Genomic DNA, 27,838 nt, shown 5'->3' with positions numbered 1-27,838 from the left:
TAAATTTAAAATGTATTTATTTATATAGGAAATACTGTTACCCATTAAAAACAAATGCCTGTCAATTTTTCAAGCTTATCTGAAAAAACAATCATCTCTCTTTATCATATACTGACATGATACAGGGTGCAGATGTAAAAGTCAACTTAGTGGACATCATTAAATAATCACACATATGCAGCCTTGGATAAATGGTTAAAAATACAGACTGATGTAAAAGGTGGGCATGTGGAGTCCATGAACACCATGGGGCTAACATATTGGCTTAGACTGGTTCCTGCCAACAAATCTGCTTTCTGTGAATCTTCAAATTCCCAATTCCAAATCTTCAAGCTCCCGGAGAAGGGCTGTCTCTTTTTGAATTTTCTCCAACTAGAAACATTTCAAACAATAAAGTTACTAAATAGAAAATAATCATTGGATCTGTAACCTAAAGGACAAAATATAGAGATGGAATATTCTTATACTTTATCAGATCCACTGGCAAACCCTGATTAGAAAGCAACTCTAACTTGTTTCTGTTATGAATCAAGGCACAATGCATGGAGCTGTCATACTGTCCCTTTCAGTGCAGGATTTCCTACATCTACTTGTGCTTAACAGTACTGAGAAAAGCCAGGCGGTGGTGACACACACCTTTAATCCCAGCACTCAGGGAGGCAGAGGCAGGCAGATCTCTGAGTTCGAGGCAGCATTAGGATACCCCTTAGGAACTGTGACTCATTCACCACAATCTAGGGCTGAGCATTCCCTATCATAGAAAAAACCTTTAAGAGTGTTAAAAAGAAAATTAAAAAGTATTAAAAAGAATTTTGGAAAGTTTCCCAGATAAATTTTTCAGTTCGGTTCTTTTTTTTCCTGACTGAATGATTGCTTATACTAAATGGAGGTGGTGGTAGAGATACAGGGGTACGAATGCCTGAGCTCAAAGGGGAAGTGAAGCCTTACCTGATTTTTCTCTAGCTGTTTCCCAGAGGCTGCCTGCTCTTTCAGCTGCTCTATTGCTTTTAGTTTCTGTGAAATCAAATAAGGAGGGAGAAAAAGTTACTTTCTAATGCAAATTATTTAACAACAACCATATGACATTTCCTTCAAAGATGGACTCTGAAAAATGCTAAAATGGGGGGGGGGAGGGCAGGAGAATGGGGAAAAGGGAGGGAGAAGGAACTGGGATTTGTATGTAAAATAAGAATGCTTTAAAAATAATAAAAATAAATATAAAGCAAACAAAAAAATGCTAAGATGGGCAGTGGTGGCACATGCCCTTACTATCAGCACAGAGTGACAGGTGGATCTTTTTGAATTCTAGCTGCAGCTTGGTCTGCAGAGTGAGTTTCAGATAGCCAGGGCAGTTATACAGAGAAGCCCTATTTCAAAAAATAAAAACAAGAAGAAGAAGAAGAAGAAGAAAGAAGAAGAAGAAGAAGAAGAAGAAGAAGAAGAAGAAGAAGAAGAAGAAGAAGAAGAAGAAGAAGAAAAAAAACCTCAGATAAATTCTTTTTAAAAATTAAAAGTAAAATTGTATGTTAAAAACACGGGATTAAATCTGGTGCTAGTGGTGCATGCCTTTAATAACAGTACTAGGGAGGCAGAGGCAGGCAGATCTCTGTGAGTTCTAGGCCAGCCTGATCTACAGAGCTAGTTCCAGGACAGGCACCAAAGCTACAGAGAAACCATGTCTCGAAAACCCAGAAAAACAACAAAACAAAATCCCCCACACACAAACAAAACACCATGGATTTGAACAAAATAGATTTTTGCAATTTTTTAAAAAACATATTCTAAGCTGTGGAGCATACACGGAGGCAGAGGAACACTCTGGAGTCTGGTTTCCTCTACTTTCACCTCTCTGTGAGCTCTGGAATCAGACTTGGGTTGTCAGGTTTGCATAGCAAGTTTTTATGTACAGGTATGGATTCATAAGTACAACAAAGATTTCAGCATCTATTGCAACATTCCACTGTAGCAGGATAACATCTCAGGATTTAAGAGAATCCTCACCCCCAGCACACACACCCTTAGTATCTGTTCCTATCTAACTCAAAAGGAGCCAAGGAAAAGCTGAGGAAATGTTCAGGGCTGGGGATGTAGCTCAGGAGAGGAGCACTTGCTTAGTATGTGTGAGCCCTGGGTTCAATCTCTAGGGCACAGCAATGACAGACAACAATAAAAAGTGACTTTCCTACACAGATGTCTATCGTTCCTTATTACTTCAGAATTAACAACATAAGCAGTTTCAGTTACAAAAGCATTTGTGAATGAACTGAACTTAGGACCTCCTCTAAATTACAATATTTTATGGAAGGAAAGCAACAATGAAAACTTAAAATTTAAGTCCCTGTTAAGCAGGAGAGTTCCATTTTAATTATGCAATTCTCATGTACAAGCCTTCTGATGTATATATCTATTTTTTATTCAGTCCTCACCTTCTTTAGATTCTTAATTTTTTTGTCTACTTCTGGATCACCTGAAGCAGACTGGGCAATAGTGTTCCGTGGTACACTCTGTGGGACAGGAGTAGGAGCCAAATCACTTCTTGCTTCCTAAAGGAAAAACAAACTTAAACATTTATCTATTCACTGTCTGTGTGTGAGACAGCCGAGTAGGTAAAGGTGCTTGCTGCCAAGCCTGACAACCTGAATTCAATTCTTGGGACCCACATGATAGAAGGAGACTTGACTCCCACAAGTGCCACAGCACATGTGTGGTCAGAGGACAACCTGCAGGAGTTGGTTCCTTTCTTCCACTGTGTGGTCCTAGGGGTCAAACTTGAATCTGACCTATTAGAACACATTTCTAGAGATGTGTGGATGAATAGATAGATAGATATAGATACTATATACATATATACATATGTATATAGTATCTAATATAATATATACACACACACGCATATTATACTAACCATGAAAAGGAACAACTTCAATTTTTTAGAAGAATATAATGCAATTCTAACTTTTGAAATTACATTATTGGGCCATGGAGATGGCTCAGTAAGTAAAGATGCTTGTTGCTGCTGGGCAGTGGTGGCACAAGCTTTTAATTCCAGCACTCAGGAGGCAGAGGCAGGTGGATCTCTGTGAGTTCAAGGTCTGCCTGGTTTACAGAGTGAGTTCCAGAACAGCCAGAACTGTTATACAGAGAAACTCTGTCTCAGAAAAAAAACAAAACAAAACAAAACAAAACAAAAAAAAAAAAAAAAAAAAAAAAAAAAAAAAAAAACTGAATCACAAGATGAAGATGCAAGCCAAAGCAGATCACTTACAAAGCCCTGCATTCAGTCTCTAGCACCACTAACAGCAGACACAGTGGTACACTTTTCAGTAGTCAGAAGGATAAGGAAGGAGGAGGAGCATGACTTCAAGGCCAGCCCTGAACCACAAGCAAGAACCACACAAGCAAAATCCCAGGTACCCTACTGTAGTGAAAGATGTTAACAATTACCCACTATACAGATACAGATACTAATTCACAGGCAGGCACAAAAGAAAGCTACCTGGCCATTTACATCTAATTCCAACCACTTTTTCTCCCATCACAATATAACTGTTAAACTTAGATCAACTGTTAACTGTTAACATTAGATACAGTAGTTTTTGGCTTGGTTTTGAAGAGCTCAGCACTCCACATACCTGTTTTGCAGCTTTTTTAGCTTCATGCTTCCTTTGATTTTTTAGGGCTGTTTTTGATAATGGCTTGTCACTTCCTGGATGAGGTTTCATATTCTGGGGAGGTTCATCTTCATGCTATGGAAAATGTAAAACAAGCACTTCTGAAATGGAGTCCAAGGTTTAAAAAGCATACACAATAGCAAATTAAGTACCTTTATTAGTATAGGACGATTTTATCAGAATTATTTAAGAAAACTAGCAAGAACATTTCAAATCTCTTCCTAGAACAGAGTTAAGTAAGTACCTCCCTATTAGCAGATATGTACCTTCTAGTTACATAAGCCCAGGAAAAATTCACTTTTGATTTATAGAAAAAAATTGTCTCAGGACTGCTAGAGACATATAGTTCTTATGAAACTCAGTAACAACAGCTTCTCTGTGGTCTTTTTGATGTGATTAATAATCTCATTAGGAAGCAGTGACCTCATTTGTTTTCTTCACAACAAAAAATTAGGTTATAGCCTTTACTAGTCAAGAAAGGTTAAGCATTGTTGAAATAGACTATCTCAATGGGACTTGAGAGGCTTCAAGAATGTTTGAGTCAAGAAGGATGTTGTTTTCTTTTTGTGCAAGCCAGGAACAGGATAGGAAGTTTAATTTTTTGAAAGTGTTCACTAATTCTCTGGGTACCTTATTACTAGTTTATTCAGCCCTGCTGGCAAGCATTCATGGTACCAGACAGTGCTATGTAGACTGCTGGGGAAGAAAAGACATCAATGGTCTTACCTAGTATGGTATGGTGCAATATTGACCCTTCCAGGCAAGATGTGCCTACTGTTGCAACAGTGATTAGATCTGAGGCTTGTTTTACATGCCTCCTACTGTATATCCTGGTCAAAAGTCCTGATATTATTTTGCTAAATAGTTATATTGTTAAATTGTCTTCTAAAAATTCACATTTATACCCATATACATGAGCTGCTTACAACATTGGTTAGAGAAATGTCCTTTTTCAGTGGGCAGAAATCAAGGGAAAGATTCATTACTGGTTAAAGTGCTGAGAAAACCCTAAAGAGGAGGTGTCAGACCCCACCCTATCATCAAGGCTCAGGCAACACCACAGAAGAGGAGTTGAAAGGAATGTAAGAGCTGAAGGATGGAGAGGAGTGCTGTGAGATGCTGTCCTCTGGTTAGGACATGGACACTGGACTCAGGAACTCATAGCAGCTGGGGTAACCTGCACAAGATCAAGCTAGACAAACTCTGACATAGATCTGACAGATGGTTTCTAGGCTACAGCCCTTACTGAAGAATTACTGGTACGTGATAGTTGTTGGGGGAAACAGAATCATTGCTTTTAAGGATATGGCCATTTGCCAATAGATAGCCCCATACCCATGCACATATACATAGCACTAAATAGACTTAGAGGGCTATTTTTTTAAAAATACATGAATCTGAGAGGGGAATATGATAGTTGGATGAGGAGACAGAATATAGATATGATCATATTTCATTGCATGTGTGTGAAATTCAATATAAAAATTGTTTTTGAACTTTACATCTCTTTAAATTAACTGTTTACTCAGTTTATTATATGAGCTGCTCAGCATCTGCACCTTCTGTGGGCCTTAGAGAACTCTTGGGAGTAAATTCTAAGTAGATATTAAGGAACTCAAGCAGTGAGGGAAAGGTCCACAGAGTTTCACACAAAATCACTTTCTTCTGTGCCATTACTTACCAGCTTAGAATTGGTGACTGGTTTATTTCTTAAGGCTGGAGGTCTATAAGCTGTTGCAACTTTAGGTTCCTCACTTGGAACTTCACTTGGAACTGCTTGGTACATTATTGTTTTTGCTGGAAATACTCCATCCAAAAATGGCTGCCAAGAAACCTGCCATAATTCTCCATTTGATGGCACATCATACTTATGCAAGAGAGAGCCAGTATAATGCCAAATCTTATACCCATTATTAACACGTAATCTGGGAGCACATGTGGCTGTTAAAATATGCTCACCATCTGGGCACCAGGCAAAATATGTAGAATCAGAGGCCACTGGTTTAGAAATAAGTTTGTAGGTTTTAACATCCCATACTTCCATTTGTCCCCGAAGATTTCCAAATCCAGCCAGTACTAATATATGTCCATGAGGGCTATAGAAGGCTGCATTTCGAGGACCAGTCCCAAAGTCAAATACAGGATCACACTTCAGGTTGAAAACTGTTGCTTTCGCAGGCATAAAACCATAAACAGCACAAAACTCAGTAGAGCTAGAATTCCAAACGACATCATAAATTGGGCCGTTTTTTGCTAGGAAAAAAGATACAAATCAACAGTAAAAAATTACATAAATATTAGCACAAGATATAAATACACATAACTCATAAGCATGCCAAACAAGCTTTTCAAACTTCAAAAATTAAATATTCTTACATGATATGAGTATTAATACAAAATCATACATTTAAGAACTCTCAGAATTTTAGTATCTTTTAAACACATTGGCAATATGGGCTCATGAAAGCCAATATAGACTTACAGTATTACTTTACTACTAGAAAAAAAATGTAATGAGATTTTGCTAGGATGTCCAGGCTAGTCAAATTTCTGAATCCAGATGACCCTCCTAGCTCCAAAGTGCTAGGACACAGACTACCATGTCCAGCGACAGGGTTTTTGTTTTGCTTTGTTTTTTGAATGAACAATATCTGCACATCACTATATAACTAACTATACAAATTCAAACTATATAAAAACACATGCACAAAAAAAGTATTTCTATATCAAGGCAATGCATTTCATCTCTTGAATATCCTTTTAGAATATTTTCTTGAAATAAAGCATCTTCTCTATTTAGGCTTTTGTTATTTCATATAGTACCATATTTTGGAGACTTTTCTACATGATCACATAAAAATCTGCCTTATCCTCTGCCTCTGAATCCATTATAAATGTCCCTGAACATTCTTCCATTGTAAGTGTAGACAAACATGTAAGAACACAGCTGTGAGGTTAATAATTTGGCAATGCACCCTCACAATATTTTACGTTCTATGAACAGGCTGTACCAACTTTCATGCCTATCAACAGGTTCTAGTCTCCTTCACATATACTCTATACCATTTATTTTTATCTTTTCCACTCTATTAGGTTAAATTCATGACTTGGTTTTATTTCCATTTTGTTTCATTACTGTTATGTTTTAATAATTAAAGGAAATTTCATTTGTCTTCTGGTAGAGTAATTTTCCTGTACCATTCCTATTTTTCTTTCCAGTTACTGAGTAGGCATTTAAGTAGCTTGTGAAATTAGAAAGCTTACCATTTCTTACACCTTTACATCACTTGTCTGCTTATTAACCCTTGTCATTTCTTTGGATCTATCTATCTATCTATCTATCTATCTATCTATCTATCTATCTATCTATCTATCTATCTACCCATCTATCTATGGCTGGGAGAGCAGTTGGGATAGGGTCTCTTGTAATTCAAGCTAACTTTGAACTCACTATGTAAGTGAAGATGATCTTGTGTGTGTGCGTGTATGTGTGTTTACTGCCATTGAATTTAACCACATGAAAACTGTTAGGGTGAACGTGAACTTACGTAATTGTACTACAGCACTTTCTCCATTTGTTGCAATGTAGTGCAGTGTTTGTTCTCCATAGTAGGAAGCTCCTGTCTTGTCAACATCTGTACTAGCTATTACCAGCACAGCAGTAGCTGTAACAGTGAAACAGATTTCAATTAGATTCAAAGTCCAAGTTAAAAATCATGTATATATATATGAATGTCAAAATAAGTATTTGATAACAAAAATGAAAAACTGTTTATCATACCTTTTTTATTCCACAGCATTGTAACCTTATCAGCTTTAAAGAAGCTTTTATTGGCCAGTGCTGCCTGAGGTCCAGCAAAGTTGGGGTACTGATATAATCTAACAAATGAAGGTGCACCTTTACTTCCTGGGACATAGACTGCCACCTAAGATACATATGCATACAAATCAGTACTTAATCCTTAGAAGCATACTGAGATGGATGTTCTTAGAATTACTTCTAAAAAAGAGAAAAGACTAAAGTTCTATATAAATAAATGAAAACATGAATTACCTTATAAGGTTGGCTTCCAGGTGATAAATTAAAGTCATTAACTTTTTGCAAATGTAATTTATTTGCAATTGTGTCTAAAATGAGAGGAAATGGATTAGAGATTGATGTGTTTTACATTAAACTCTGAATTCATTATAAAAGGATAGCATAACTACAAACTGTTCATTGTAGTTCCATGTACATGAAGCAGAGCAATCCAGTAGAAAAGGCATGAGTGGGAGCCAGATAGAGCTAGGCTTGAATTCCATTAACCCATTTATGAGGTGTATAAACTTGGGCAAGTAATAAGATGATTCTAATTATACCACCTACTTCCCAGGGACTGATTTTTAAGAACGCAGTGCCAAGCACATGGTTTATGCTCCAATAAATGCCAATCTTTATATCAAAGAATTCAAAGAGTCCATTAGATGGGGAAGATTGGCCTCAGCTTGATAGTGTAAAATGTGCATATAGAAATTCTATATGATAAGTAATAAGAGAGCTGATACTGATTACCCTATTTTAAACAATAAGAATCCATATTAATATGCAATAGTATTACCCTAGTTAATGAAATAAATACATCAATATTTAGGATGACGCTGACCCTATAATGCCACTGAGGAAAAGAAAACTACGTATTAGATTAGGGCTAGCTTGTGGTTGAGCACTTGGCTAACATGTATCAAAACCTGGAAAAAATTCTTAGCACTGAAGACAAACAAAAACCTTTGAAAACTATATTTAAAGTAAGTAAAGTTGTTTAGTCTTTCCATACTAAAATTGTTGTTTTCGAAGAAGTGAACTTCATTGTTAACATTCCGCGCACAAATAATTTCATCATCTGACCAGGAAGGACACCTACGTCAAAATAAAATTGGGAAAAAGTAAAACTATATTAAAGCTATGATGGTATAAGATAAAATACTTATATTATACTTGCTACCAACAGTTTAACAATCTTATTAAATGGTGCACCTTTAAAAATATATTGTTCCTTTCTTTTTAAAAACTAAAAGAGATAATAGTATAATATATTCCAATATACTTAAAATCCCTTAAATACCAGAATTTTAGGATAATTTGTCTTCAAAGTAAATATAGAGAAACAAATACATACAATGACATTAGCAATATTATGAAAATGTCACTTTCTAGACTGGGGAGATAACTCAGTGGGCTAAAGAGATAGCTCAACATTTAAGAGCACTTGTTCTTGTAGACAACCAGGGCTCATTTCCTAGCACCCATTTGGTAGTTCATAATCATTTATAACTCTAGTTCCAGAAGATCTGATGTCTTCTGACCTCCAAGGCTACTAGGCATACATAAGGTACACAAACATACATGCAGGCAAAACATTAAAATAAATCTAAATTTTTTCAAAAATAGCACTTTAAAGCATTTATTTACCAGTTTTGCATTTTTTTCTGTATGAAAGATTTCAAACATGTCCCAGTTTTCACGTCATAAAGCTGTAGGTTGGGTACCCCAGCTGTGCCATCTTTAGAAGCTGCAATGAAAATATCTTTATAGTGATTGTTTTCTAAGATTTCATTCTCACAAAAATCTTGAATAGCATTAAGAATATTAAAGAAAAGAATTGCCTAAAATCAACTTTCCTTCCTGTCTTTAATTATGGAATTAATCATTCATTGTTAAAAATCATGACAACTGTTTGAGTTAAAACCAACCTCTGAAGTGACTGCTTATAAGTTTTATGAATACTTGAGGGCTTTCTTATTTATTAATTCTAACATATATTACTGTCAAAGGGATTAAGTCATGAAGATCTGTACCTATCATTTATGATTATCTATTTCCCTTCAATTATTAGAAAAACAAGATTCATTAGAGTCCAACCGTCTTGAAAGAATAAAACCCCAAGATTTATAATCCAACAATGAACTATTATCACTTTTATATTTAAAAAGAATGTCATTATTAGAGAATGATTCCCCCCTTCCTCTTTTTTTTTTTTAATGAGACATGGTCATATATATTCTAGACTGACCTCAAATTCCTGTGTAGCTGAGAATGACCTTGAACTAATGGTTCTCTGGGTACTGGAGAGGCCTGTGATACCTCACCTACTTTATGCAGTGTGGGAATCAAACCGAGGCCTTATGAATGCTGGGTAACATACTCTACCATGTTACATCCCAACCTCTAATAGAATGTTTTTAAAACAGCCTTTATACCGCTTTCTTATGTCTGTATGGATAAAGCATGGTAATATGACAGTTCATATGTCATTACCATTAAATGGCTTTAAATATGTCAAATAGGGCAATGTTTTTATGCTTTTCGTTTTTAGAGACAAGGTCTCCCTCTAGCTAGACTCATCTCCAATTCAGTCCTCCTGTCTCAACCTCCCAAAAGTACTGGAATCCCAGGCATGTATAGTCCATACTCTGTCCTAACAACACTTTTTCCATATTATATCTGCTACACTGTCTTTTGCTTACAGTGACTATTTTAAATGTTGATTAAATCATTATTATTTTAGATCTTTAGAGATCTTTTCTAGACAGCAGTTAGTTACTTTCCAAATTTTCTTTTGCAGCTTTTCTTCTCCTTTATCTCATAACTTATATTTTACTTTACTTCCTGAGGTATGTTATTTGCAGTCAACCACGACCCAAAAATATTAAAAATAAAATCTCATAAATAACTCATTAATTTTAAATTGCATACCATCTTGAGTGATGAAATCCTGAGCCATCCCATTCTGTCTAACTGGAACACAAGTCATTCTTTTTAATGAATCATCTTTTGAAAAAAATTATTGTTTGCTTGTTTATTTATTCACTTTTTATTTATCTTGAGACAAAGTCTCACTATGTATCTCTGGCTGCTCTGGAACACACTTTGTAGATCAGGCTAGTGTTGAATTCATAGAGATGCACCTGCCTCATTAATCATCTTTGTGGCCAGTATATCCATACTACATCCATATTCTTCTACCCACCTAGAAGCCTTCTTGGTTATTATATTTATTGGCAGAGGACACTGTGCCTGCAAGTAACCCTTATTCTACTTAACAAGTAGGAACACAAAAGTACTGATGCTTGCAATTTGGATAAGAGAATCTTCAAAGAGCTTCCTTAAAGTGAAAAGGTAAAAGTTCTTATTTCATATAAGAAAAGGCTACATGATTACATATGTTAAGATTGGCAATGAGAATGAAACTTCTATCCATGAAATTATGTACAAAATTTTTGTGACTTCTTCTGTGAAACCCTAACAGTTTCAATTGTTACAGTTACAGTTACAATACAGGAAGTACTCGGTTACATGAAAACAGCTGGAGCTGTGGGTGTAGCTCAGTTTGTAGAGTACTTAACTAGCCGCATGAAGCCCTGGTTCATGGACCACATGGATGGAGGAAGCATTGTGGTACACACCTGAAACCTCAGCATCCAGATGGTACTGACAGCAGACCAGAAGTTTAAGGTCATCCATGGCTACAGAGTTTGAGGGCAGCCCAAGCTACTTGATACTGAGACCACTTACAGGATGTGGCTTACTTTTAGTCTCAGTCATGCACTAAGATCATATTCCTTGTAGATGGTGGGGGGTGAGAGGTGGGATGTCTGCTTGACCTTAAATTACCATCTTACAAGGTTAAAAGCCTAGCTTTTCCCCATCAAATGTAATGGGTCCTTTCACAAGGGGAAAATACTTACTAGTGTAAGGCTGCCACGTTGCCAGGACAGTGTTATTTGGCGAGAATTCAAGGCAAACTGCTTTTGGGACGTCGAAGGAGTGCAGTAGTTCCTTGTTAGTGACACTGATCATATTTACTCTGGTTTCAAAAGAAATTACTTCAGCAAAAATACCATTTTATAACAGCCAACACTAACCAAAACATTCACGTCTCTTTTCAAATATAGAATACTCCAAATCATTCACTTTTCATAAAAAGAACTTTTCAGGAAGTTCCAAAAACACCATATATTTTATTAAAAAAATATTGAGAAATAGTGCAGAATTAGCAGAAAGACCCAGAAGTGATATGACTTCCAACTAAGTAAGCACAAGGCTAGGCTGCAGGGAAGGTCATCAAGTCAGAGGAAAGGCAGGTACCAGCAGAACGGCAAAGCATTTTTAAAATCTGAATAAATAGAAACCAGTTGGGGAAATCAGTAAGCAAGTCTATTAAGAGCTCAAAACTTAGGCATATTTAATAGGCATATTAAAAATTACTGAATAATCATGTAATAAAAGTAATTCCATATTGGATGCTTCCTACATAATCCCATGCAGTAGCCTCACCACCTTCTGTAAATCTCTCATATGAATTCTTACAAGTATCACCATCTCTATTTTATAAACATCAAATGAATTGATTTGATCAGCATATTACTGATAAATGCTACAGCCAAGGTTTTTTTGGAAATCAGCCTGTCCTGACTTCTCTATATTACACTGAAGTCCCAGAATGCACTGCAAAGATGGCTCAAAGGTTAAGAGCAGTGGCTGTTTTTCCAGAGGACCCTTATTGGAGTCCCAGCACTCGCATTATGGCTCACAACACTTGGAACTCAAGTCTTAGGTCTCAGTCCTCTTCTGGCTTCCATGAACACTACACACACAGTGCACAGATACGCATGCAGGCAAAACCCACATAACCCATACACATGGAAAAAAAATAAATACATAATTTTTTAAAACATTAAAAATTGAGCTGGACCATAGTGGCATGCATCTTTAATCCAAGCATTCAGAAGTCAGAAGCAAGCAGATTTCTGTGAGTTCACAGCCAGCCTGATCTACATAATCAATTCTAGAACAGCTAGGGCTACATAGAGACACCATCTCAAAAAAGAAAGAAAAAAAAAAGTTCAAGGTTGTCCAACTTTAGACAATGCAGCATGATGTGTCTATAAATGTATTGGAATGCATGGAAGGATATTCTGGAAGGTATTTGGTCTGTGGCCCACAGTCTTAGGTATACCCAAAATTAATCTTTTTAGGGTAAACACATACATACATGCATACATGCATACATACATACATACATACACATACATATACATTCCATCTTATTCAAGAAATTGTTGAAATAAACTTTATTCTGCTTGTGTCTGAAGAGGATACCAAGGTTAGGACAAGCAAAACCCAGTAAGAATGAGATTACACACAGGCACATGTATAGCCCCCCCCCCCCCCCCCCACACACAATGATTTTTTTGCAAATTATAAACTAAACAACACATTTTAAAATGAGGCTTTCTTGTTTTTGTTGTTGGTGATATTTTCAACTGTTATTTCTAGTTTAATAAAATTTTAAAATATCCTATTTAAGGAAAGATAGTTTCTGAATTAGATAGTTACAAATTGACCAAGACCACAATCAATACCCGTATCTGATTGCCTTGCTCTAGAATAATGCATACTATTTTATGATCACATCGTTTTAAGAAAATAAAGGCTAGCATCTGATACAGAGAAGCTGGGCCATGGTGTCACACAACTTTAATCACAACACTAAGAAGACAGAGGCAGGAATATCTCTGAGTTCCAGGCCAGCCTGATTTATACAGTGAATATGAGGATAGCCAGGGCTATGTACAGAGACCCTGTCTCAAAAACAAAACAAAAAGCCTTAACATTGTGGCTAAGATTCAATGTGATTATATTCTTATAAGACCAGTTTTGTAATCTGACAATTTACATAATAAAAGCTATATAAATCATTCTTTCTAAGCTTTATATACACTAAAAATAATAGTACTGGTTACTGATTTAACAGCAAAATTACAAAGTATCTAAGTCTAAACAAGCAAAAAAATAATTATTTTCTAAATGATGTTAGTGAATTTAAGAAACCCTAACAAATAACTTAGAACACTACTTGAAATAACTTTAATTTCCTCAGTAATAATTGTTTCACAGTAACTTATTCAGAGTCACTTTCATAACTCGATTCACAGACACACACACACGAACACCTTTAAGGGTGTTCAAAGTACTCTACACATGACAATAAATGATAGACTTTATCAATGATAATCAAATACATGCATTTCAAATCATGCCAGCTATGTAATATTCATGGTGCAAATAAATTTTCCATAAATGAACACTAACTTTTCTCCATTGTTCCAGGCAAACAACGTCCCATCCTTACTAAACGTGTAGACTTTGCAGTTTTTTCCAGATTCCCTGAAAAACAAGTTTAAATTAAAAGACATTAAAATACTTTCCAAAAATCTGATTGAAAAGTCTACAATCCATTAATTCAATGACTTAATTTACACAAATTTTAGAAAACATTCCAAAAATGCTTTTGTCTATTTAAATACTTCATCTCCCCCCCCCCCTTTTTTTTTTAACCTAGGCAGCGTTTCTTTGTAGCTTTGGAGGCTGTCCTGGAACTCGCTCAGTAGACCAGGCTGGCCTCGAACTCACAGAGATCCACCTGCCTCTGCCTCTCGAGTGCTGGGATTAAAGGCATGTGCCACCACCACCCAGCTAAATACTTCATCTCTTAAGACATAAATGTTAGCAACCATTATAAAGTATGGTGGAAAGTGGTTTAATGCAATCAGATAAATTTTCAGAAATAGATTGTTTTTTGGTATGGTGGTTTGAATGAGACTGGCCCCTATAGGCCCTATAGGCTCAGGGAGTGGAACTACTTGAGAAAGATTAGGAGGTATGGCCTTGTGGAGAAAACATGTCACTGGGGGTGGGCTTTGGGGTTTCAAATGCTCAAGCCAGGATCAGCTGCACTCTCTTCCTGCTACCTACCTGTGGATCCAGATGTAGAACTCTCAGCTACTCTCCAACACCATTTCTGCCTGCATGCCACCATACTTCCCAACATGATGACAATGGACTAAACTTCTGAAACTATAAGCAAGCCCCAATTAAATGATTTCTAAGAGTTGCCATGGCCACGGTAACTCTTCATAGCAATAGAACACCAAGACAGTGACCAAATAAGCCAAAACAATGAACCTGATTGTGAAAGTTATTAGCTGTCATCTCTGAGCAAGCTGAGGGACTGCAGTGCAGAGGCTTTGTAGAGACTGGCCCCACACTATGCATAACAAAACAGTAGTGGACAGAATATCCTTAAGGACTAAAGGGGGATTTGAAAGACTAAGCTATTCAATCAATTTCCCCAGTGGAGACTTAATGTATAAAACAATACAAAGATCTTAGTAAATGGTGATGCAGACTTCTGAATATCATCTGTGGAAATATTCTATTAAGAAATCAAAACTATGTAATATTACAACTCTCTACTGGAGATGGCCACTGTTAATACACCTAATAACAATGAAGATCTAGCCAGATAGAAATGTGTCTGAATATACATGTACATGTCTACTGGTGTAGTGACAATTAAATGGGGAACTTAGTGGCAAACAAATATTTCAATTGCTAAGCAACAGCAAATGTACCAAGAACTGACCAATATGCCCTTTTAAAACACACATCATTAATTTACCTTAAGATTATTTTTTTTAACTTCTGTTTTCATTAAATGGTAACTTATACTCATTTTACAATGAAACTTACAAAATACCTTTCCCACAAAAATAGTTATGAACAAGATGTTTCTAGCCTTGCTGTAGTACAACTCATTCTCAAACCTGAAGACAAAAAAATTTCTATTCTTAATTCCTCCCAGGTTTTAGCCTATTCCAACCAACTCATATCTGCTTACCTTATTTTGACTCTATAATCATAGCCTTATCTCAATGGTTATAAATAACATTTGTTTATTTGTTTTGAGACAAGGTTTCTCTGTGTAGCCATGCCTATCCTGGAAGTTGCTCTGTAGACCAGACTGGCCTAAAGCTGAGAGATCCACCTGCCTCCCAGATACTGAAATTAAAGGCATACACCAACATGCCCACCTCACAAACAGTATGTTAATAACTTGTATTAGAACTGTGTTTAAGACTGATGTCAATTTTATAAAATCCAGAGACCAATTATTTCTTTTGTTGTTGAGATTTTATTTATTTTTACTTTATTTGTATGAGTGTTTTGCCTGTAAATCTGTGCAGTAAATCTGCCTGCCTCTGACTCCTGAGTGCATCGACTAAAGATATGGGGCTGCTCAGTCAATATAATTTTTCAAATAAAATACAAAATGTAGGTACTCATTGCCAAGCTGGGTGGTGGGGGCTCATGCCTTTAATCCCAGCACTCAGGAGGCAGAGGCAGGTGGATCTCAGTGAGTTCAAGGCCAACTTGATCTATAAAATGAGTTCCAGGACAGCCAGTACTGATATACAGAGAAACCCTATCTTGAAAAACCAAAAACAAAACAAAGTTAATTCAACTATTAAAATAAACAAAACAATAATGGCTGAAGAGGTGGCTCAGCAGTTAAGTGAACATTGGCTGCTCTTCCAGATGACCCTGGTTCGATTCCCAGTACCCATGTGGAAAGTCACAGTTGTCTCTAAATCCAGTTCTTGGGGATCTGATGCCTTCTTCAAGCCTCTGCAGGTACTGTACACATGGGATGCACTGATATATGCATGCAAGAAACCCAGACACATAAAATAAAAATTTTAAAACACTCAATCAAATGTTACATCAGTTTATGCAAATACTTCAACATATATCTCTAACTGGATTAGGACAGTTTTAAAACACCATAATAAAACCATGGCATCTCATAAAATAACTCCTTACTATCATGTAACATTCAGTACTTACATTGTATTTGAGTTTTCTTTCTTTCTTTTAGGTTTCTGTTCATTTGTTTTTCAGTATGGGAAACTAAACACAGCGCCTGGCATATAACTAAGATGGTGCTTTACAACTAAGCTGTATTCCTGGCCCTTTTTACTCTTTTTATTTCTCATCAAATTGCCCAAGCTGAACCCTAAGCAGGCCTGGATTGAATCTGTTTTTTAAGGTCTCCCCAGGTCATTCTAAAGCATCTAAAATATTGGTAAGATTCAGTTTTGTAATCTTTTTAAAGACTTTGTTAACTTGGGTTTGATCCCCAACACTGGAAAACAAAACTCCCTTTATCAGAAGGGAAATTCCAATTCCCAAGGAAGCTGCTGCCATCTCCTTGTTCCACTCTCACTGAGAGCTAGGTTGTGCTGGATTCAACCATCTATTCCCAGTCCCTTACTACTTAACTGAAAAGACCAGGCTAGCTCATCTTCTAACCCAGTGCTTGTTCTCAGACTCTAGGGGAAGAGTTTGTTTCCAACATCACTACGCAAAGTACAGGGAGGGAGAAGTTCTAACACTTAGAATCAAAACAAACACTAAAACACACTATCTAGTTACAGATGTCTTAGGATTCCAACTATAGGCTAGGTATATACTCCACTCAACTATATCCCCACTTTTTCCAGACAATCTTGATATATTCTAAGGCTTGAAAGGCACTAGTATAAACCCACAATTGCTTTCTGGTTACAAAATATCCCATATTCTTCCTGCATTTATTAACAAACCCTATTAAAAAAATAGTGTTCATCAACTATTTGTTACTATGAAATACGGGTCTTGCAGGCTTGCGTGGTGGCTCATGCCTTTAGTCACAGCACTCAGGAGGCAGAGGCAGGTGGATCTCTGAGTTCGAGGTCTGCAATGGTCTTACAAAGCAAATTCCAGGGCTACATAAAGAAACCCTGTTGGAAGAGAGAGAAGTAGTACCATAGATACACAAGTGAGATGAAGATTTTTTTTCTGGAGTATTAATGTATTTACTTTTTTATTTTTACTTTGCAGTGTAATTCTTAGTGTTCACATTGTCCCTTCTTAGGCTGGCATTGAACTAACTCTTTCAGTTGATTTCTATGGCCTTTTCATAAGGCCCATTATTCTCTTACCACTGTTTACTGATCTTCAACAGGGTTCAAATGTTTAAGAGTTTTAAATTTTCATTTGCAGTGTATGTATGTGCACATGTGTTCATTCAAGTTACATGTGAACTGTTGCCATTGGAGACCAGAGGAGGGAGCTGGATCCCTTGGGATCAGATCTACATGAGATTATAAGCACTGTGGGTGCTAGAAACAGAACTTGGGTCCTCTGAAAGAACAAGCAGTTTAATTACGGAGCTGAGTTGGCGTGGGGGGTAAGGGGTCATACAGGGAAGTGAACCCTGCAAGGAGAAAAGAATAAAAACCCAGTAAAGACTGACTTTGTCAACCTGGATCAGACATAGTGGAGCCTAGTACTAGGTGGCTCCCAATGTATTTAAGCCCAGTACAATTTGAAAGAAAAGTTTCCTGTTGTAATACAATCCTGAATGCAAAGAAACATAATTACATTAAAAATCAAATCAGGGTCCATGCCATTCCCTCCAAGAGAATGGGTTTTAGCTACCTGTACTAGCTTAAGGGCAAAAGGATCTGGCCTGGTCTCAGTCACAGAGATAACATAGAGGCCATTTGGGCTATTAGCCACCTCTAGTTCTGGTTGTAAGGGTTTGGGGGGGAGCCTCTGGCTATCAGGGTCATTTAGATTACTAGTCATCTACAGTCTCGTTGCAAAAGCATGATATGACCTGGCCAAACAGATAATACAGATCACCAGACTATTATTCACTTCTAATTCTCAGCTTTCTGGATAGAAGAACAGGTTTTTCATCTTTCCCACTGGAAAAATAAGCCTATGTGCTTAACATTCCTGGTTTCTCTGGAGATCTGTGGGCACAAGGATGTTCATGCTATGCTCCCGACACTGACCCACCACTCTAGCCCATAAATAAATTTATAAGATGAAATCATGTGCTCATATGAATACATAGAAGTCCTTATTTTTATTCTAAAATTATTTAGTTCCTAATGAAATTAATATAATTATTCTAATGATTAATTTTGACTGCCAACTTGATTAGCTTGAGAAATGTCTATAAGATTAATAAAGCACATCTGGTGGTGGTACATGAACATTGGGAAAGAGGTTATGATTTTGTGACATATATTTTACTGATCAAACATAAACACAAAATCATCTTTGGTTGACTTGTGTACACTGCAAAGTCCATACTTATGTTAAAGCAGGTATGTATGTTACCTTTAAAAGTTTGTGTTTTCAGAGCAAGGGGACCAGACACCAATGAAAACTGGTAGCCCAGGTGATCCAGCCTCTCAGAAAACCTCTGTTATAGTTTCTTCTGAGTTCTGCATCCAAAACAGCTTCAAGGCTGCTGGCTGAGACGGTCTAGCCTCACAGACTATTCTAGTCAAGACTGCAGATAAGCCTTGTGCTTTCCCATTACACAGAGAATGGACAACAAACATTATGGCTAGTTTTTCCATGGAAGATGGATGCTCCAACATTGCAGAGGAACCTTGGGGTGACTATCCAGGCACCTAGATAGACAGATACCTATCAGTTCTTGTAGGTTTGGAAGTTGTTTGCTCTGCATTCCCTGTTTACACAGGTAATATTATATCCTTCTGGGGTCTTTGTGAGAACTGTAATTGTTCTTAATTATGATAGGTAAATTAGGTACAGAGCTTTAGGCTCATCAAGATAGAATTAATAATGGAGTATTTTCTCCAAATATGCCAAATACAAATGGACTGGACACTGTTCATATTGTTTATAGTTTTATGTTGGGGGAAATGTTGTGGAATAGACCTTTACACTGTGTAAAAATATGCCACTGTAATTAGTTTAATACAAAGTTAAATGGCCAACAGCTAGGCAAGATTTTCAGGGCAGAAAGAATGGTGGAAAGAAAAGTGGAGTCACCAGCAGACACACAGGGGACACATAGGAGGAGAGGTAAAAGCCACAAATCATGTGGCAACATGTAAATGAATAGAAATGGGTCAATTTAAGTTGCAAATTAGGTGCTGAGAACCTAATTTGGATCCCCTGGAAGTGCAGTATGTGTCCCTAATTACTGAGCTATCTCTCTAGACCCTAAGTTGTTGATTTTTTAAATCCGAAGATTATTTTTCTTGACAAAGAATAAGTATTCTTTCCATCTTGTTAATAAGATATCCCAAGAAACTAGCTTATCTATTACTTTTCTTTTTGGACTGAGAGATGGCTCAACAATTAAGAGCATTCACTACTCCTCCAGAAGACCCAGCTTCAGTTTCCAGCATCCACTTGGCAGCTCACAACTACCTGTAGCTCCAGTTCCAGAGTATATACCACCCTCCCCTGATTCCATGAGCACTACACACATAAGTGTTGCATAGACACCCACATAGGGAAAATACCCATACACATAAAAATTAAAGCATTTTAAGAAATAGCAACAAAAAAATCTTTTGGAGTGCATTGTATGTTTCTTATTTATCATTTAACAGAAGCTATACCTTGGAAGCACTGTGCTTTCTGTAAAGTGTGGTGGTCCATTCACCATGTACAGCCCTTCTGATCCTCGAACTAAAGAAACAATGGAAAGAAACTTGATTACTCTAAGTACTCAGTGATATTACTGAATGTTACTGAAAAGCAAAGGGTTTTCAAAATACAGTGAAATCATGAAACATATCCTTATACTATAATGTTAACATTTCAAGTCCACTTTCTTGCCTTTCCACATAAAAATCATGTAAATGAATAGAAGTAAGCAACTTGAGAACTTCAAAACAAGGTAACCATCAAAACAAAAACAACTGTATCACAGTTGAAAGAGCTCAAACTTAGCTGGATACAGTTAAATAAAGACAACAGTAACAATTTCAAACAACTCAAGGGAAAGATAAGAAAGAACATCAAAAACCAGAAAGAAGCTTAAAAAGAAGCTGGAGAGAAGAAAAATAGGCATCATACTTAGGAAAAATGGATATTCAAGTTAAATAATGTATCTTAAGACTAAAACCTCAAGAGTTTCAGGCTGATTTCCAAAAGCAGACTTGCATTTTGAAAAGATCAATCTGGAGCAATGTAGAAAATGAACTGGATAAAGTATGTAGTAGTCTCACAGAAGACTGTGGACATTAGATTCAGAGTGGACCAGTAGGGATGAAAAGCAGGCAATGAGGATGTAACATGTAGGAAAATGTAACAGGACTTAGTGATGGATTGCTACTTCAACAGCACTTAAGCACCCAAGGGAAGAAAATTTAACTAACTCCCATAGCTTCTATTACATTTCCATTTTTCCTAGTTAGTCTCGTTTACCCTTGTCTTACCTACTAGGAAAGCAGTAAAGTTAATAGATTCTAATCCTTTCATGTCTTTCTATGCCCAAGAACTGTTAAGAGGCAGTTGTCAGAAAAATACTTAGCCTGACTGAGAATTAACTACCTCAGTTTCAGGTATCAGGAAGTCCAAAAGAACAGCAAATCATTTTTAGTTAGGATGAAAGTAAGGGAACCATAAGTGAACAAAATGATAAGTACATTTTTATGAAGTTGCCAATTTAGCAAACAGAAAACAAATAAGTAAACACATTAAAAAAAAAACTCTACATTTGTTAGATGTATGTAAGCAAACAGCTGGATGCCACTTTCTCATATGCAGAATAGCAGCTGAACTATTTTAGGAAGACAGCCCCCATCAGTACCCTACCACAGAATGGAGCCTATCACACTTTGTCCATTTCAAAACTGAAACTCTGTTCACAATAACTTACAGACTATTTGATGTGCTCCTGTATGCCTCCACTATGTGCTAAGTGTTGGGGATTAAAAACACTTTACCACTGTCTAATTAGGTATAGTGGCACTCCTATCATTCCAATATTCAGGCAGCTGAGGCAGGAACAGTTTGAGGCCAGTTTGATCTACTGCTATAATTTGAATCAAATGCTGAAAATACCCTTTTTTAAAAAATTATAATGAAGTTTGTAAAATGCTCTATGCCAAAATATGTCCTAGATTTTAACAGTATGAAGGTTTGTGAACTTCTTTTTTTTTTTTGAGACAAGGCAGGAATCATGATTCATGATGCAGCCACAGATGACCTCACTAGAACTCTCTATGTAGACCAAGTTGGCCTGGAACTTACATAGATCAGCCTCCAATGAGGAACCATGCCCAGAGAAAATACATTATAAACCTATTATTATTATTATTATTATGTGTGTGTGTGAATCAACCTTATATACACTAAGGTTAAGTGTATCTACCACTCATCTACCTCTATAGCCCTGAAGTTTTATTCTTTATAGCATTCAAGTTCTGCTATTACACAGGGAAGGAAGGCAGCATTTCTCAGCACCAAACCTGCTGCAGTGTACGAAATATACATTAGGATTTTGAATAGGCTATATTTTCTTAATACTATAATTAATTGTTTTAAGAGTCAGTATCTCACTATGTAGTTTTGCCTAGCCTGGAATATTCTTAAGTAGACCAGACTGGCCTTGAATTCACAGAATTTCGACTACCTCTGCCCCCTAGTGCTGGAATTAAAGGCATGTGCTACCTCATCCAGCGAAAGTCACATGGTAACAAACATTACAGGGATAAAACAAATAAAAATTCAAACGGGGCATTTATTAAGGCCAGACTTCAGTTGCACAATATGTAGAAATTTAGCCAGTGTAAGGTCATTCTCACTGAGGTGTAGTAGAATCTAATACACTAAGCCTTTTCAGATTTACATACAGATATAAAATAGAATGGCAAGCTATGAGTACAGTCCTAATAAGGAATATAAAAGGTGAACATGATCAAAGTGTTCTGTTACTCTCACTGCTAGCCCATGCGCATGTGCCTAACTGGATGGACAGACAACAGCAAACTTTTCAGCTGTCTGTGTTCTAAACCAGGAGAGCTTTCCTCAGCTTTAGTGACTTTTCACTGGCAGCACTGGTCCTCTATATTAATTTCTGGCAACGGTATGGGAACTCTGGATATTTAGACAACCATAATGGCTTTTCTAAAATCTGTATTTAAGATTTATACTTCACTGGGGCAGATGGTAAATCCCAAAATAGTAGCAGTTAAGAAAAAAACAGCAACAAGAAGAAAAACAAAACCCATGTCAAGCACACTCACACACAGAACTGAAGTCTTAGAAAACAACATGTGCCAATTTTAAAAACCAGTGTGAAAACTGCCATGCTTTTCTGGCTCAAAACATTCAATGTCTCATGTGATCTATTCTTGGTATCTGCCTTTTTTAGGCACTATCTTGGAGTCAAATTAATCAATTGCTTTTCAACATGTATATTCTCAAGTTCTTATTCACTCAATTTGATTTTTACTTTGATTTATTTACTTTTGAGACACAATCTCACATTAATTATACTTCATGTTGTCTTGGCAATCACAGTGATCCTCTGACCAAGCCTCCCACATGCTAGGATTATAGGTGTGAAGCCCCACATTAAGCTGTTCATACTGACATTCTAAAAAAAGGAAACTTGGAAAACAAAATACCCAAAGTCACCTTTCTAATGATTTCATATATACAATACTTTTGAAATGACTAAATTATTGTAAAGCCAAACAGAACTGTGGCTGTTAAGGATTGAAACCATAAAAATGTTTATTGCAGAGGGTTGGAGAGATGGCTCCATGGTTAAGAGTACTGGCTGTTCTTCCAGAGGACCTGAGTTCAATTCCCATCACCCACATGGCAGCTCACAATTGTCTATAACTCCAATTCCAAGGAACCTGACATCTTCACACCAATGCACATAAAATAAAGTTAAATTTAAAAAAAATGTTTATTGTAAAATGGAAATACAAGAGTTTCTTGTACTATATTCTGATAATGGCTTCAAAAATGTATATACTGAATGTAAATAAGGACATAACCTCTCCAAGGTATGGCTGAGATTTTATTGTAGGTATGAGGGAGAGTACAGCCAGAGGTATCTGAAGAGTCCAGACTGAACCAGGCCATGAGAGGAGAGAGTGAGGGGGAAATGAAAGAAGAGAAAAGAGAGGGGGCCAAGAGAGCAAAGAAGGATAGCCAAGAAAGAACATGGCCGAAATGGTAGATTTTCATGGGACTCAGGAGCTGTGAGAAGGGGAGGAAACTGAAGTGCCTGGGTTAGAGGGGTTTATGGTAAGGGGTATGGTGAGAAGAGCTGAGAGGAGACAAGACGCTACAACAGGTACTTACAATGCTGAGAGACCCTAAAGGCTACAATGTGCTTTAGTATGCTAACAGGCATACTACAGTTAGTCATTTGTCCAGAGTTTCTTTGGGACCCGACATAAATGTAATAAAATCACCTAGTCTCTCTCTCTCTCTCACACACACACACACACGAACTTAGGTAAGGATTGTAGTTTGGTGAATACTACTGTGCCAGTGTGAACTTCCTGGCTTTGATAATATTCAATGTTTATGTTATGTTATCGTTGGGGAAGGCTCAGTACTTTTTTATTATACTGTTCTGCAACTTCAATGAGTCTTAAATGGTATCCAAATAAAGATTTTTTTTGGTAATTATTTTTAGTAATATTTTGATAACATAATAGCAGAAATTAAGTAACTGGAAACTTCACATTAACCAAAAATGGTCTTGCTTTTAGAATAGAGGACAAAAATCTAAGACCTCAAAGCTTTTAAATAAATGCAATACATTTTCTCTATATATATACCGTGTTCTGATAAGGAATTCAATATAATTACAAGTGTTTGAATGTGATTAAGTGAACAGAATGTAAAATTTGCTAAAATAGTATATTCATACTCAGTTATGAATTGGTTTTTGATAACTAGAGAGTTAGTATAATGGATATCATTTTTACATACCTAATATCAAGCCACTAATTTTTAGGAAACACTAATTTCCCTTAAGAATATCCAAAGGTGAGAATATAATTTGGTCCTGATCCCCTGATCAATAGTTGGCTGATACAATGATGCAGAGTGAACCCAATGCAAAGACAGCCAGCCTTGAGATTTCTGTTGGGAATGCTGGCCAAACATTGAAAAGATCTCTTCTTTAGAGTTACTAAGCTGGATGAATATCTACCTGAGGATGAATCTTCTCCTTTAATGAAAGAAACAAAAGAACCAGGGAATAAAAAGAATAGATTTTAGAAGTCATATAAATACTTGAATCAATCGACACTAAAAAGTGTTTAAAAACTCACTTTTCACATGTTTTGGTCTTTTCTTATTTTTGACTTACAATCATAACAATAAAATTCACTGTTTAAATTACTCACAGATCTAAAAATCTGTAAGTATTTTTTAGATACTTACTAAAAACTAAGAATGTTTAAGAGATTAAGCAGTGTGTTTTATTGGTAGAAGATAGAGTGGAAATATTTGAGTATTATCTGACTCTGAACATTTGTAGTGTAAATCTGGCCAAGTAATCTTTGGGCTTCTAAGAATTATGAGATTCTGAGAAAGTGTCAGAACAAAACTTCAACTTTGAGCACTGTAAGAAAAATTGTCATTCTTTGTTAATTTGATTATACACAATCTGTTCTTCATTAATTTATTTTCCTTTGTTTAGTGTCTATTAGTTACTGGGGTTTGGACAAGGTACTGAAAAGGTGTGGATGAATAAAACTCTACCCCCAACACCAAGAAGTTTACAGTCTAGCAAGAAAAGAAAATATCTCAACAGAGAATTTCCTCTGGGAGGTGTTTTTAAAAGAAAAATCCCCTAGTATATAGAAGGTATAAAAAATAACTCAGAAAGTGTCCGAGAAGTGTGGGAAATTGTCTGGAGAAGCTCGACAAATCAACAGGAAGAATAGGATAATCCTAAAGAATAGTTTAAAGAACATTATCAAGCAACTCAGTACTGATGGGATACAAAATAAGATGGGATGGAAAAGCAATGTCAAGAGCTAGTCCGATATCGTGAGTGATCCATATGATGGGCTAATCAGGACGGACTTTACACTGCCTGAAATTTTTTTAAAGAGAAGTCAAATATTCATTTAGTATTAAAAGCTCTAAGTAACAAACTCATCTTTATGAAGTTATCGAAACCATTTAATTACACAATTATTCCAAGTAAACAGTCTCAGAGGGCTGGAGGGATGGCTTAACACTAAGAATACGTGCTACTTTTCCAGAAGACTCCAGTTCAGTTCTCAGTACTCTCTTAGGGTTGGGCTCACAACTGTAACTCCAACTCCAGGGAATCCCACAACCTCTTCTGGGCCTCTTAAAGCCTGAACTCCAGTGTACATGCTCGAACACACACACATACATTAAACAATAAATCTAAACAAAACAAAATAATGTGTCTAGCATAGTGTTCAGCAGATATAGCTATCATTTTATAAATATTTTGTGAATAAATTATGGTAGTCTAAATGAATAGAAGCATGGATCTTAAAATGTATTCCTAGAATGGTTAGATGCATAAAAAGCTTTGCCATGCCTCAGAAGGACATAACTCCTGACTCTCAAAAATAAGAATTTTTTCCTAATGATCCCGTCCTTCCCCGATGTTGTCGAAGAGTTCATTTTCTTGAAACCACTACAAACTGTGTCAGCTTCAAATTCCCATGTTCTACTTCTAAAATGCTCACAACTGCTTCAACTGAAAAAGTTAGACTATCATTAACCTGCTTACTGCTGCCACCCTAAGCCACAACTTCATCATGAAATCCAACCTGTACTTGAATTTTCTCGCTCCCTATTCAGTCCTTCAAACCTCATGAAAATACGGAGTACATGATTTTTAATTCAGTTTAGAGGAGTTCCAAGTGTGGAGTCGCGTTTGTTTTCTATTACAGAGGCAGGTGATTTAAGAAAGGTCCAAGCAACATTAGTATTGCAGACCAGTGGTCACACATCCAACCAGCACTTTCTGCTGTCTGTCTATTCCTGCGGACCATGAAGAATGATGGACGGGTAACTGGGAGGAGTGGATGTTAGAGACGGAAGGAAGCTTCACTTCCCATGGCCACGCTATTATCGAATAAAATGAAAAGACAGTCCGGTCCTTCCGCAAGTCACGAGAAAAGGCAAGTCGGACTCCGAGGCTTGCAGGTAATTAATTCTCCAGCGCGAAGGCACAGAAGAAGCCACTCCGAAGAAAGCGTGTCTCGCTCTTTCGGAACTCACCTGTCAACAGCGGTGTGGACGGCGCCATCTTGTCCCGGAAAGAGAAACCCATGCGCTGGGGTGAGAGTTCAATGAAGGCCGAACCCGGCCCCTACACGTCTCCCCAAGCTCAGAGACTGCAAGCTGGTGTTTCCGGCGCCGCCAGCATCGGGGCCAATCCACTTCCGGTCTCTGGGCGCGCACGCGCAGCTCTGGGTCTCGCTTTCCGGAGCGTGGAAGGGCCGGGCCGAGGCTGCGGCCGGCCCTCGCCCTCCCTCTCTGGAGCGGGCGGAGTTCGCACTTCCGCGGGGCGGGGCCTGCCCAGTGCTGACGTTGGCAGCCGAACCCGGAGTAGTTCGAGGCTGCCGGCTGTGCTGTCCGGTTGTTGGGCACTTGCTCCTCGGCCCCGCGGCCCGCTCTCCCCCGGCGCGCCCCCCCTCGGCTGCTCAGATCGCTGTGGTTGGCGGCTGCCGGCGCTCCGGTGCTCCAGCGCTCGGCATCCAGGCCCGGTGGCCGTAGGTGGCGTAGACACCGCGAGCTGAGCCTCCCGGCGGCCCGGGAGCGGCGAACGAGCGAGTCCGAGGGGTTCCCGGGGCAGGTGGCGCCGCGAAGATGGTCGCCAAGCAGAGGATCCGTATGGCCAACGAGAAGCACAGCAAGAACATCACTCAGCGCGGCAACGTCGCCAAGACCTCGGTAAGGAAAAGTGGGCACCCTTCTCCATTCGGACGCCGGGACCGGGGTGCCGGGGGCCCGAGGCCCGCGCCGGGATCGCGGCGAGTTCTCCCCCAGACCCGCCTGACTCTGGACTCCAGCTGCGGTGGAATCTGGGGCGGGAGGAGAGATCTGTGAATGCCGGGTCACCGACCCGGCCCTGGGGTGCAGGCCGCGGGAACCGGGGATCCAAGTGGTTTCTTTGCATTTGAAACTGGGTTTTCCTTTTTTTTTTTTTTTTTTTTTTTTTTTTGCAGAGAAATGCCCCCGAAGAGAAAGCGTCGGTAGGACCCTGGTTGTTGGCCCTCTTCATTTTTGTTGTTTGTGGCTCTGGTAAGTGTTTGGGGGCTCTCTTGGTTTGGAATGACGTGGTGACCTATCAGTGGCGAGTCCTGCGCGCGCGTTGTTCTCAACCCACCTGCTGGGAGTTTCTCAGAATTGTTTCTTGTGACCCAAGTTACTTATACCCCAGAGGGTGGTGCCGCAAAAATTTCTCCCACCTTGATTTGTGCACATAAAAGAT

The 27,838-nt window shown here is 37.8% G+C and overlaps 1 protein-coding gene across 2 annotated transcripts; it reads right to left on the bottom strand.

Moving 5' to 3' along the window:
• On the bottom strand, positions 1-26,650 carry Eif2a (eukaryotic translation initiation factor 2A). 2 transcript variants are annotated; one of them, XM_051176990.1, is made up of 14 exons: positions 26,623-26,650; positions 19,989-20,058; positions 13,804-13,878; positions 11,397-11,515; positions 9,121-9,220; positions 8,486-8,568; positions 7,726-7,799; positions 7,453-7,597; positions 7,220-7,336; positions 5,353-5,924; positions 3,633-3,746; positions 2,427-2,543; positions 949-1,014; positions 1-372 (listed from the first exon to the last, which is right to left on the bottom strand). In XM_051176990.1, exons 1-14 carry the CDS (start codon positions 26,648-26,650, stop codon positions 307-309), a joined length of 1,746 nt encoding a protein of 581 aa, XP_051032947.1. In that variant the 3' UTR covers positions 1-306. The 2 variants fall into 2 exon arrangements, with proteins under 2 accessions (XP_051032947.1, XP_051032948.1); XM_051176991.1 differs by lacking the exon at positions 26,623-26,650 and adding an exon at positions 14,467-14,568 and having other exon boundaries at positions 19,989-20,060.
• Positions 26,651-27,838: the final 1,188 nt, after the last annotated feature.

The sequence above is a fragment of the Phodopus roborovskii genome, unplaced genomic scaffold (genome assembly GCF_943737965.1).
Source record: "Phodopus roborovskii unplaced genomic scaffold, PHOROB, whole genome shotgun sequence".
Classification (NCBI taxonomy): Eukaryota; Metazoa; Chordata; class Mammalia; order Rodentia; family Cricetidae; genus Phodopus; species Phodopus roborovskii.
This window is presented reverse-complemented; position numbering and strand designations above follow the sequence as displayed.

Bases quoted from the DNA above. Each gene is read 5' to 3' on its own strand.
- Eif2a (XM_051176990.1), bottom strand. From the start codon at position 26,650: ATGGCGCCGTCCACACCGCTGTTGACAG. The intron at 11,516-13,803 runs GTTAGTGTTCAT...TTTTGAAACCAG, and splicing joins GCCTGGAACAATGGAGAAAA to AGTAAATATGATCAGTGTCA. The intron at 2,544-3,632 runs GTATGTGGAGTG...TTTTTCCTTTAG, and splicing joins CTAAAAAAGCTGCAAAACAG to GAAGCAAGAAGTGATTTGGC.